At 54.2% G+C, this 12166-nt stretch overlaps 1 protein-coding gene across 1 annotated transcript; it reads right to left on the reverse strand.

Annotated features, from left to right (window-relative positions):
- Window positions 1-6877: 6877 nt before the first annotated feature.
- Window positions 6878-11040, reverse strand: LOC118941204 (basic proline-rich protein-like; the record flags this gene model as incomplete). Its single annotated transcript, XM_036953556.1, has 4 exons — window positions 6878-7362; window positions 7487-7978; window positions 8796-9061; window positions 10787-11040. Coding segments are annotated over 4 exons (1497 nt in total), but the record flags the coding sequence as incomplete, so codon positions are not given.
- Between the last annotated feature and the right edge of the window lie 1126 nt (window positions 11041-12166).

Raw genomic sequence — 12166 nt, forward strand, 5'->3', positions numbered from 1 at the left:
TGACCACACAACTACTGAACCACACAACTACTGAATCACACAACTGCTGACCACAGCTACTGATCATAACAACACAACTACAGACCATAACTACTGACCACAACTACTGACCATAACTACTGACCATAACTTCTGAATTCAACTCCTGACCACAACCACTGACCACAACCACACAACTACTGACCACAACCACACAATTGCAGACCACAACTGCTGACCACAACTACTGACTACAACTACTGACCACTACTGTCTACAACAACACAACTACAGACCATAATTACATACCAAAACTAGTAACCACAACCACACAACTACTGAACACAGCTACTGACCACAACCACACAACTGCTGGTCACAATTACTGAACTACACACCTAATTAGCAAACATACTGACCACTACTGACAACAACTACTGACCACAACTACTGACCATTACAGACCACAACTACTGACCACAACTACTGACAACAACTACTGACCATTACTGACCACAACTACTGACCACAACTACTGACCATTACAGACCACAACTACTGACCACAACTACTGACCACAACTACTGAACCCAAAACCACTGAACTACACAATGAAGGACCACAACCACAAAACTACTGAACACAACTACTGACCATTACAGACCACAACTACTGACCATTACAGACCACAACTACTGACCATTACAGACCACAACTACTGACCATTACAGACCACAACTACTGACCACAACTACTAAACTACGATTTTGTGACTATGCTATATTATATCAAATTGTTAGAGCGTTGGACTAGTAACCGGAAGGTTGCAAGTTCAAATCCCCGAGCTGACAAGGTACAAATCTGTCGTTCTGCCCCTGAACAAGGACAGTTAACCCACTGTTCCTAGGCCGTCATTGTAAATAAGAATTTGTTCTTAACTGACTTGCCTGGTTAAATAAAGGTAAAATAAAAATTACTAAATATTACAACTCTGTGTAAAATAAAATGTCAGTTTGGGATATTAAATAACAATCGTATGTGTTGTTTAGCATCAGAGCATTCAGAAAGGTAGTTTCAGTTGGTGAAAGGCAAAACATGTCCAACTGCAGGGGGTTGATTTCACCTGTCTGGAACGCAGCACTGCTCAGCTTCAACCTTTTGGTCAAATCACATTTATTTTGGGACGCCGCCAGTGCTACTAAATGGTTTGTGGGACGCCGCCAGTGTTACTAAATGGTTTGTCAGAAATCTGTGCTGACTGTCAAGACAAGTATAATCTGTAGTCTCTGGTCTAAAAATAGCTCACAGAGAGAGGAAGGAAACAGAGAAAGGAAGGAAACAGAGCCGAAAGAAACAGAGAGAGGAAGGAAACAGAGGTGGGAAGGAAACAGAAAGAGGACGGAAACAGATAGAGGAAGGAAACAGACTGAGGAAGGAAACAGATAGAGGCAGGAAACAGAGAGAGGGTGGAAACAGATAGAGGAAGGAAACAGACTGGGGAAGGAAACAGATAGAGGAAGGAAACAGAGAGAGGGCGGAAACAGATAGAGGAAGGAAACAGACTGGGGAAGGAAACAGATATAGGAAGGAAACAGATAGGGGAAGGAAACAGATAGAGGCAGGAAACAGAGAGAGGGTGGAAACAGATAGAGGAAGGAAGCAGACTGGGGAAGGAAACAGATAGAGGAAGGAAACAGAGAGAGCGGAAACAGATAGAGGAAGGAAACAGACTGAGGAAGGAAACAGATAGAGGAAGGAAACAGATAGCGGAAGGAAACAGATAGAGGAAGGAAACAGATAGGGGAAGGAAACAGACTGAGGACGGAAACAGAAAGAGGACGGAAACAGAGGTGGGAAGGAAACAGAAAGAGGACGGAAACAGATGAGGAAGGAAACAGAAAGAGGACGGAAACAGATAGAGGAAGGAAACAGAAAAAGGACGGAAACAGATAGAGGAAGGACACAGAAAGAGGACGGAAACAAATAGAGGAAGGAAACAGATAGAGAACAGAAAAAGGAAGGAAACAGAAAGAGGAAGGGAACAGATAGAGGAAGGAAGGAAACAGACAGAGGAAGGATAAAGAGAGAGGAATGAAACAGATAGAGGAATGAAACAGAGAGAAGAAGGAAACAGAGGGAGGAAGGAAAAAGAGAGAGGAAGGAAATAGAGGGAGGAAGGAAAGGCTCCTACATGGAACCCAAAAGGGTTCTACCTGGAACCAAAAATGGTTCTTCAAATGGTTCTCCTATGGGAACCTTTTAGGTTCTAGATATCACCTATTTTTTTCTAAAAGTGTGGGACAGACCAGACAAGAGAGCCTCTCAGTCTGCCAATAGTTAGGGACCTGGGACCTGGTCCACGGTGGCTGGAGCAGAGAGTTGTTTTGAGTACTTAGTGCTGGTAGAGGTCACCGTGTCCCCATGGGTTTTAACTGATGCCACTCAGAGAAAATACAACTGGGAAGGAGAGAAGACAGGCTGATCTTGACTCGGGGGAGGGCTTCCACTGAGCTGATCAGATGCACCACTACAGCAAGAGAAGCGGGAGTGGGAGGGGGATTCAGTCTTCTCTGAATGCGTTCACATATCCAGGCTGTGTCCCAAATGGCACCCTATTCCCTACATGGTACACTTATTATGACCAGAGCCCTATGGGGCCCTAGTGCACGCTATAAGGAATAGGGGGCCATTTGGGATGCATCCCAGACAGGAGAGGCCCTCGAAGGCCTTCCAGCTTCAACATTTGGCCCGTCTGGAAGGAATTAAGAGAGGAAAAAGGTGGATGAGGTGGTTGGACCAATTTTCCCAGTCAAGGAGACACCCAAAATACTGCACCATGTTACCCAGAGTTCTCTCTCTTCTCTCCCTGCCGCAATCCCTTAGTGACACCGTTCCCTGTCGTCGTCCCCCCCCCCTCCTCTCTGCCTGTCCCCCTGAAACAACACGCCATCCCCCCTTCTCGTCCTCACGCAGAAGAAATGTATTGCTATTGGAGATGTTGTACTGGACATGTTGTCCAATCCTCAAGAAGTAGCCCCAGATAATATCATCAGGTACTGTGAGTTGAATCAGTTGTGTTTGTCCGGTTCTGTGTGTCATTGTTGGAGGACCATAGGACTGGAGTTGGGAACCACTGCTCTAGCCTGTCCAGAACCTCTTTACTCAGAACTCCTTACTATCCACAGTCCACAGAGGCCTCTTCTCATTCAGAATGCATGGGTCTGTTGCTTGGTCAGACTCAGAGGCTTGCATTACAAATGGCACCCTATTCCCTCCATGGTGTAGTGCACTACTTTTGACCAGAGCCCATAGGGACCTGACTCAAAAGTAGTGTACTACATAGGGAATAGCGTGCCCTTTGGGACATAGTGCTGAGACCAAGTGGCTGTGGCTGCCGCTCCATTACCGTAAATCTTGCTCAGTCTCTAGGGCTGGTAGAGTAAGAATATCACAGAGAGAGAGGGGGAGGCCAGCTGGACCCGGATCACAGAGAGAGAGAGAGAGAGAGAGGCCAGCTGGACCAGGATCAATCAGACACTGCCAGATAAGATCAACAACATTTTATGTATGCATTTCAGCAAGGACTTTTTCCCCTCTTTCTCCCTCTCTCTCTCTCTCTCTCTCTTTCTCCTGGTCTCTCTCTCACATACCCCTTTAACTCATTCTCTCTCTCCCTCTCTCTCTTCCTCTCTTTTTTCTCCACAATTAATCACCTCTTTTTTTTTGCAGAGCTCTTGTGCTTCTTGGCAGGGACCGGGAGAAGTGGAGGCTTTGAAAAGGACTGCCGTGCCATCCTGTGGCGGTAATATCTGGGCGAGGCCACCACACCAGCTGTGAGTTGAGATGTTGAAGGGTTAGCGTTTTGGTTAATGACTACTTCCTGACATGAGTCCCGTTACCTGTTATACCCGTTACCGTACGATAAGTACGATAAACACTGCCGTTGTTTGAAAAGAGAAAGTGGGTTTTTTTCAGTCCTATCGAGCTAAAGGCCCAGCGAGCCCACGTAAAGTCCAGTAGTCTGATACAAGGTCAGGGGGCAGAGGCACATGGCTTAGGGGAAATAAGGTGACAAGGCCTTAGAATTCACAGAGTGGAGGACTGACCTGTAATATGTACAGAGGCTACCTCCCCAAATGGCACCCTACTCCCTATGGGCCCTGGTTCAAAAGTGATGTACTATATAACGAATAAGGGTGCAATAGAGAGGATTAATTTTTACTGCTGACAACAGCATATTACTGCATTATAGATTCTGAGCACACTCAGGGAGAGATACTGTATACAGAGGAGAAGCACTGTAGTTAAAACTCTGCCAAAGAGCATGGCTGTGTCCCAAATAGCACTTTACTTCCTATGGGTCTTGGTCAATAGTAATGCTTTTTTTATATATATATAGGGAATAGGGTGCTATTTGGCCTGCAGCCCTTTTCGTTAGCATAGCATGTCAGTATTACAGCAGCTTCCGGCCACTGGAAATGTATCTGAAGAAGAATGGAGAACTGTAGTGTGTATTAATGTCTGTCACCATGAAATGTGTACATTATATTACTAGTATATATCACAAAGACTAGCTTTACAAAAAAGTCCTACAGGAATCCTGCAGGAATTCAACCTTTTGTGTTAGGAATTGTGCAGGTGTCCTGCAGGAATTCAACCTTTTGTGTTAGGAATTGATGTAGGACTTTGTAAGGGTAGCTTTACCTCAAACATGTTACAACAACTTAGTTTCCGAAAATAAGGAATTATAAATAACCCGAAGACAAGGACAGGTGACTGACCATGGAGGAAGGTTAGAGTGCAGTGAAAACAACTTCTACATCCTTCCAGATGAATAATATAAAGGATTATTTAAGAAGAGGAATGAGGAGGGGCTAAACCTCTGAGAGTGATGCATCTGTCAGCACAGAGAAAAGCAGCCCGCTTAGCTGTCTATCTTTTTCGACCGGGGGGGGGGCTGCTTTTGGGAATTCTTATATTTTTGGGTCTGCCTTCTCCTGTGGAAAGTTTCTGCCTTCTTGTGATTCCTAGATACACAAGGGCTAAAAGAAAGCCCTTATTGCTAGAGGGAGACGAGAGGGAGACGAGAGGGAGACCTTGGGGGTCACAGGAGGGAGGAAGAGACAGATAGGGAGACGAGAAGGAGACGAGAGGGAGACCTTGGGGGTCACAGGAGGGAGGAAGAAACAGATCGGAAGAATTCTGAAACACGTCATCATGCAACAATGTACAAATGTGCATTGAGGATAACAGTATATATCGCGTTGTAGTGACAACAAGTACCACAACATACCAAGGCAGTAGTTTTCCTCACTCATAGTAACCTCGCTTTCTAAACTGCTCTCCTGAACGTGATGAATGATATACATGGAACTGGAGAACGGGTAGTTTCGCTCTGTTGTATGTAACATAGAGCTGTTTTCTAATATAAATGTGTTTTTTTTGTCTGGAGGAAAGTATGTTTGTCCTGTTTTTTAGTCATATTTTAACATGACTGTTCCCTTTATTTTCCCTGTAGGCCAAGAGTGATGGATGAAGGCCAGTCCTGAGTTTACAATAGTGCGTCTGAGAGACACGGTGTGCGTCTGAGAGACATGGTGTGCGTCTGAGAGACATGGTGTGCGTCTGAGAGACATGGTGTGCGTCTGAGAGACACGGTGTGTGTCTGAGAGACATGGTGTGCGTCTGAGAGACACAGTGTGCGTCTGAGAGACATGGTGTGCGTCTGAGAGACATGGTGTGCGTCTGAGAGACATGGTGTGCGTCTGAGAGACACGGTGTGTGTCTGAGAGACATGGTGTGCGTCTGAAAGACATGGTGTGCGTCTGAGAGACACGGTGTGCGTCTGAGAGACATGGTGTGCGTCTGAGAGACTATAAACACTATAAACCCTAATAAACACTATAAACACTATAAACCCTGTAAACACTGTAAACCCTATAAACCCTATAAACACTATAAACCCTGTAAACACTATAAACCCTATAAACACTATAAACCATGTAAACACTGTAAACACTATAAACCCTATAAACACTATAAACCCTGTAAACACTATAAACACTATAAACCCTGTAAACCTGGTAAACACTATAAACCCTATAAACCCTATAAACACTATAAACCCTGTAAACACTATAAACACTATAAACACTATAAACCCTAATAAACACTATAAACACTATAAACCCTGTAAACACTGTAAACCCTATAAACCCTATAAACACTATAAACCCTGTAAACACTATAAACCCTATAAACACTATAAACCATGTAAACACTGTAAACACTATAAACCCTATAAACACTATAAACCCTGTAAACACTATAAACACTATAAACACTATAAACCCTAATAAACACTATAAACACTATAAACCCTGTAAACACTGTAAACACTATAAACCCTATAAACACTATAAACCCTGTAAACACTGTAAACACTATAAACACTATGCACCCTAAACACTATGCACCCACACTATGCACCCTAAGAAAAAGCTTTTCCAACATGAATAGTGTGGATGATATAGACTCACAGAGTCTGTGCTGGGCCCACGAAGAACCACAGAGAAGTTATTACGTGTGTTCCAGCCGGCTGCACAAAAACAACAACTCTCACTCCATCTCGTTCGGCTTGGGTGACACAAATGATTTAGCGGGTCGAGAAAACACACTGGTGTTACGGGATGCCAAAGCCCTCGTGTGCGCGTTTTCCCAGAAAACCAGTACAGTATAACAACAGAACGGGGCTGGGACACAAGGGAGTGAGGGACAGTTAAAGACATGTGGGTGGGAGACGGGTCAGAGGTCACACAAAGATGTTGTAAGAGATTACATAACGCCGCCGGGTTTCATTCACATAGTGGGGAGGAGGTGGAGGAGGAGGAGGAGGAGGGGGAGGGGGAGGAGGTGGAGAGGGAGGAGGAGGAGGTGGAGGAGGAGGAGGAGGAGGGGGAGGAGGTGGAGGAGGAGGGGGAGGAGGAGGGGGAGGAGGTGGAGGTGGAGGAGGAGGAGGAGGAGGGGGAGGGGGAGGAGGTGGAGGAGGAGGGGGAGGAGGTGGAGGTGGAGGAGGAGGAGGGGAAGGAGGTGGAGGAGGAGGGGGAGGAGGTGGAGGAGGAGGAGGAGGAGGGGGAGGGGGAGGAGGAGAAGGGGGAGGAGGGGGAGGGGGAGGAGGAGGGGGAGGAGGTGGAGGAGGAGGAGGAGGGGGAGGGGGAGGAGGAGGTGGAGGAGGGGGAGGAGGGGGAGGGGGAGGAGGTGGAGAGGGAGGAGGAGGAGGAGGGGGAGGAGGAGGAGGAGGAGGGGGAGGAGGAGGTGGAGGAGGGGGAGGAGGTGGAGGAGGAGGAGGAGGAGGGGGAGGAGGGGGAGGGGGAGGAGGAGGAGAAGGAGGTGGAGGAGGAGGAGGTGAGGGGGAGGTGGAGGAGAGGAGGAGATGGAGGAGATGGAGGTGTAGAAGCAGGGGGAGGAGGAGAAGGTGGTGGAGGAGGTGGAGGAGGAGGTTGAGAGGGAGGAGGAGGAGGAGGGGGAGGAGGAGGAGGAGGAGGGGGAGGAGGTGGAGGAGGAGGGGGAGGGGAAGGAGGTGGAGGAGGAGGAGGGGGAGGAGGGTGAGGAGGAGGGGGAGGAGGTGGAGGTGGAGGAGGGGGAGGGGGAGGAGGTGGAGGAGGAGGGGGAGGAGGTGGAGGTGGAGGAGGAGGGGGAGGAGGTGGAGGAGGAGGGGGAGGGGAAGGAGGTGGAGGAGGAGGAGGAGGAGGGGGAGGAGGGGGAGGGGGAGGAGGAGGGGGAGGAGGTGGAGGAGGAGGAGGGGGAGGGGGAGGAGGGGGAGGAGGTGGAGGAGGAGGAGGAGGAGGAGGAGGAGGGGGGGGGGGAGGAGGAGGAGGAGGGGGAGGAGGTGGAGGGGGAGGGGGAGGAGGGGGAGGAGGAGGTGGAGGAGGGGGAGGAGGTGGAGGAGGAGGAGGGGGAGGAGGAGAGGGAGGAGGAGGGGGAGGAGGTGGAGGTGGAGGTGAGGAGGAGTTGGAGGTGGAAGAGGTGGAGGAGAGGAGGAGATGGAGGAGGTGGAGGTGGAGAAGGAAGGGGAGGAGGAGGAGAAGGAGGTGGAGGAGGAGGTGAGGGGGAGGAGGTGGAGGAGAGGAGGAGATGGAGGTGGAGAAGCAGTGGGAGGAGGAGAAGGTGGTGGAGGTGGAGGAGGTGGAGAAGGAGGGGGAGGAGGAGGATGGGGAGGAGGGGGAGGAGGTGGAGAGGGAGGAGGAGGAGGAGGTGGGGAGGGAGGAGGAGGAGGAGGTGGAGGAGGAGGAGGAGGAGGAGGGGGAGGAGGTGGAGGGGGAGGGGGAGGAGGGGGAGGAGGAGGTGGAGGAGGGGGAGGAGGTGGAGGAGGAGGAGGGGGAGGAGGAGAGGGAGGAGGAGGGGGAGGAGGTGGAGGTGGAGGTGAGGAGGAGTTGGAGGTGGAAGAGGTGGAGGAGAGGAGGAGATGGAGGAGGTGGAGGTGGAGAAGGAAGGGGAGGAGGAGGAGAAGGAGGTGGAGGAGGAGGTGAGGGGGAGGAGGTGGAGGAGAGGAGGAGATGGAGGTGGAGAAGCAGTGGGAGGAGGAGAAGGTGGTGGAGGTGGAGGAGGTGGAGAAGGAGGGGGAGGAGGAGGATGGGGAGGAGGGGGAGGAGGGGGAGGAGAGTGAGGAGGAGGAGGCGGAGGAGGGCGAGGGGGAGGAGGAGGAGGTGGAGGAGGGGGAGGAGGTGGAGGGGGAGGGGGAGGAGGAGGTGGAGGAGGGGGAGGGGGAGGAGGTGGAGGAGGTGGAGGATGAGAGGGAGGAGGAGGGGGAGGAGGATGAGGGGGAGGAGGTGGAGAAGGTGGAGGTGGAGGTGGAGGAGGGGGAGGGGGAGGAGGTGGAGGAGGAGGGGGAGGAGGTGGAGGTGGAGGAGGAGGGGGAGGAGGTGGAGGAGGAGGGGGAGGGGAAGGAGGTGGAGGAGGAGGAGGAGGAGGGGGAGGGGGAGGAGGAGGGGGAGGAGGTGGAGGAGGAGGAGGGGGAGGGGGAGGAGGGGGAGGAGGTGGAGGAGGAGGAGGAGGAGGAGGAGGAGGAGGAGGAGGGGGGGGGAGGAGGAGGAGGAGGGGGAGGAGGTGGAGGGGGAGGGGGAGGAGGGGGAGGAGGAGGTGGAGGAGGGGGAGGAGGTGGAGGAGGAGGAGGGGGAGGAGGAGAGGGAGGAGGAGGGGGAGGAGGTGGAGGTGGAGGTGAGGAGGAGTTGGAGGTGGAAGAGGTGGAGGAGAGGAGGAGATGGAGGAGGTGGAGGTGGAGAAGGAAGGGGAGGAGGAGGAGAAGGAGGTGGAGGAGGAGGTGAGGGGGAGGAGGTGGAGGAGAGGAGATGGAGGTGGAGAAGCAGTGGGAGGAGGAGAAGGTGGTGGAGGTGGAGGAGGTGGAGAAGGAGGGGGAGGAGGAGGATGGGGAGGAGGGGGAGGAGGTGGAGAGGGAGGAGGAGGAGGAGGTGGGGAGGGAGGAGGAGGAGGAGGTGGAGGAGGAGGAGGAGGAGGAGGGGGAGGAGGTGGAGGGGGAGGGGGAGGAGGGGGAGGAGGAGGTGGAGGAGGGGGAGGAGGTGGAGGAGGAGGAGGGGGAGGAGGAGAGGGAGGAGGAGGGGGAGGAGGTGGAGGTGGAGGTGAGGAGGAGTTGGAGGTGGAAGAGGTGGAGGAGAGGAGGAGATGGAGGAGGTGGAGGTGGAGAAGGAAGGGGAGGAGGAGGAGAAGGAGGTGGAGGAGGAGGTGAGGGGGAGGAGGTGGAGGAGAGGAGGAGATGGAGGTGGAGAAGCAGTGGGAGGAGGAGAAGGTGGTGGAGGTGGAGGAGGTGGAGAAGGAGGGGGAGGAGGAGGATGGGGAGGAGGGGGAGGAGGGGGAGGAGAGTGAGGAGGAGGAGGCGGAGGAGGGCGAGGGGGAGGAGGAGGAGGTGGAGGAGGGGGAGGAGGTGGAGGGGGAGGGGGAGGAGGAGGTGGAGGAGGGGGAGGGGGAGGAGGTGGAGGAGGTGGAGGATGAGAGGGAGGAGGAGGGGGAGGAGGATGAGGGGGAGGAGGTGGAGAAGGTGGAGGAGGAGGTGGAGAGGGAGAAGGAGGAGGAGGTGGAGGAGGAGGTGGAGGAGTTGGAGGGGGAGGAGGAGGAGGGGGAGGAGGTGGAGGGGGAGGAGGAGGAGGAGGAGAGGGAGGAGGAGGAGGAGGAGGAGGTGGAGGTGGAGGAGGTGGAGGGGGATGAGGTGGAGGGGGATAAGGAGGAGGGGGAGGAGGTGGAGGTGGGGGTGGAGGTGAGGAGGAGTTGGAGGTGGAAGAGGTGGAGGAGAGGGATAGATGGAGGAGGTGGAGGTGGAGAAGGAGGGGGAGGAGGAGGAGAAGGAGGTGGAGGAGGAGGTGAGGGGGAGGAGGTGGAGGAGAGGAGGAGATGGAGGAGATGGAGGTGGAGAAGCAGGGGGAGGAGGAGAAGGTGGTGGAGGAGGTGGAGGAGGAGGTTGAGAGGGAGGATGAGGAGGAGGGGGAGGAGGAGGAGGGGGAGGAGGACGAGGGGGAGGAGGAGGTGGAGGTGGAGGGGAAGGAGGGGGAGGAGGTGGGGGAGGAGGGGGAGGTGGAGGAGGTGGAGGGGGATGAGGAGGAGGGGGAGGAGGTGGAGGGGGAAGAGGAGGAGGTGGAGGTGGAGGAGGTGGAGGGGGAGGATGAGGAGGGGAGGAGGTGGAGGGGAGGGGGAAGGAGGAGAGGGAGGAGGAGGATGGGGAGGATGGGGAGGGGGAGGAGGGGGAGGAGAGTGAGGAGGAGGGTGAGGAGGTGGAGGGGGAGGGGGAGGAGGAGGAGCTGGAGGAGGGGGAGGTGGAGGAGGGGGAGGGGGAGGAGGTGGAGGAGGTGGAGGAGGAGAGGGAGGAGGAGGGGGAGGAGGTGGAGAAGGTGGAGGAGGAGGTGGAGAGGGAGGAGGAGGAGGAGGTGGAGGAGGAGGAGGGGGAGGAGGAGGTGGAGGTGGAGGAGGTGGAGGGGGAGGAGGAGGAGGGGGAGGAGGTGGAGCGGGAGGAGGAGGAGAGGGAGGAGGAGGAGGAGGAGGTGGAGGTGGAGGAGGAGGGGGAGGTGGAGGAGGTGGAGGGGGATGAGGAGGAGGGGGAGGAGGTGGAGGTGGGGGTGGAGGTGAGGAGGAGTTGGAGGTGGAAGAGGTGGAGGAGAGGAGGAGATGGAGGAGGTGGAGGTGGAGAAGGAGGGGTTAGGAGGAGGAGAAGGAGGTGGAGGAGGAGGTGAGGGGAGGAGGTGGAGGAGAGGAGGAGATGGAGGAGATGGAGGTGGAGAAGCAGTGGGAGGAGGAGAAGGTGGTGGAGGTGGAGGAGGTGGAGGTGGAGAAGGAGGGGGAGGAGGAGGTGGGTGGGGAGAGGAGGAGGTGGGGTAGGGGGTGGGGAGGAGAGGAGGAGGTGGAGTAGGTGGTGGAGGTGGAGAAGGAGGAGGTGGAGAAGGAGGTGGAGGAGGAGGAGGTGGGGGGAGGAGGTGGAGAAGAGGGGGAGGAGAAGGTGGTGGAGGTGGATGAGGGGGGGAGGAGGAGGTGGAGGAGGTGGAGGGGAGAGGAGGTGGAGGAGGTGGAGGAGAAGGAGGAGAGGTGGTGGAGGTGGAGGAGGAGGAGAAAAAGGAGGAGAGGAGGAGGTGGAGGTGGAGGAGGGAGAGAGGAGGTGGGGGGAGGAGATGAGGAGGAGGAGGTGGAAAAGGAGGAGAGGAGGAGGTGGAGGAGGTGAAGGAGTGGGAGGAGGAGGAGGTGGAGGAGGTGGGGGGAGGAGGGGGAATGGACCTGTGATTCTTTAGCCTCAGCTTCCCACTCAGCTCTGGGTTCCCATAAGACCCTGGCTGCCATAACAGAGACAGAGACAAAGACAGAGACAGAGACAGAGACAGAGAGACAGAGAGATAGAGACAGACAGAGACAGACAGAGAGAGACAGAGAGAGAGAGAGAGAGAGCGAGAGAGAGCGAGAGAGAGAAAGAGAGAGAGAGAGAGAGAGAGAGCGAAAAGACAGAGCGATCTGGAGAATCCTGGCATATGGATCACATTAGAGGGAATCTGTGTTGATCTGGCGTGGAGAATGAGCCGGAAAATACAGGCCAACTGACTGACCGCAAGGCGAGCTGGTGCTGATGGACCAGGGTCCTGGATGGCAGGCCACAGGGGTGATGGGGTGGAGGGTTAGGAGGGGTGACAGTGTCGGGGGA

This window comes from Oncorhynchus mykiss, chromosome 18 (genome assembly GCF_013265735.2).
Source record: "Oncorhynchus mykiss isolate Arlee chromosome 18, USDA_OmykA_1.1, whole genome shotgun sequence".
Classification (NCBI taxonomy): domain Eukaryota; kingdom Metazoa; phylum Chordata; class Actinopteri; order Salmoniformes; family Salmonidae; genus Oncorhynchus; species Oncorhynchus mykiss.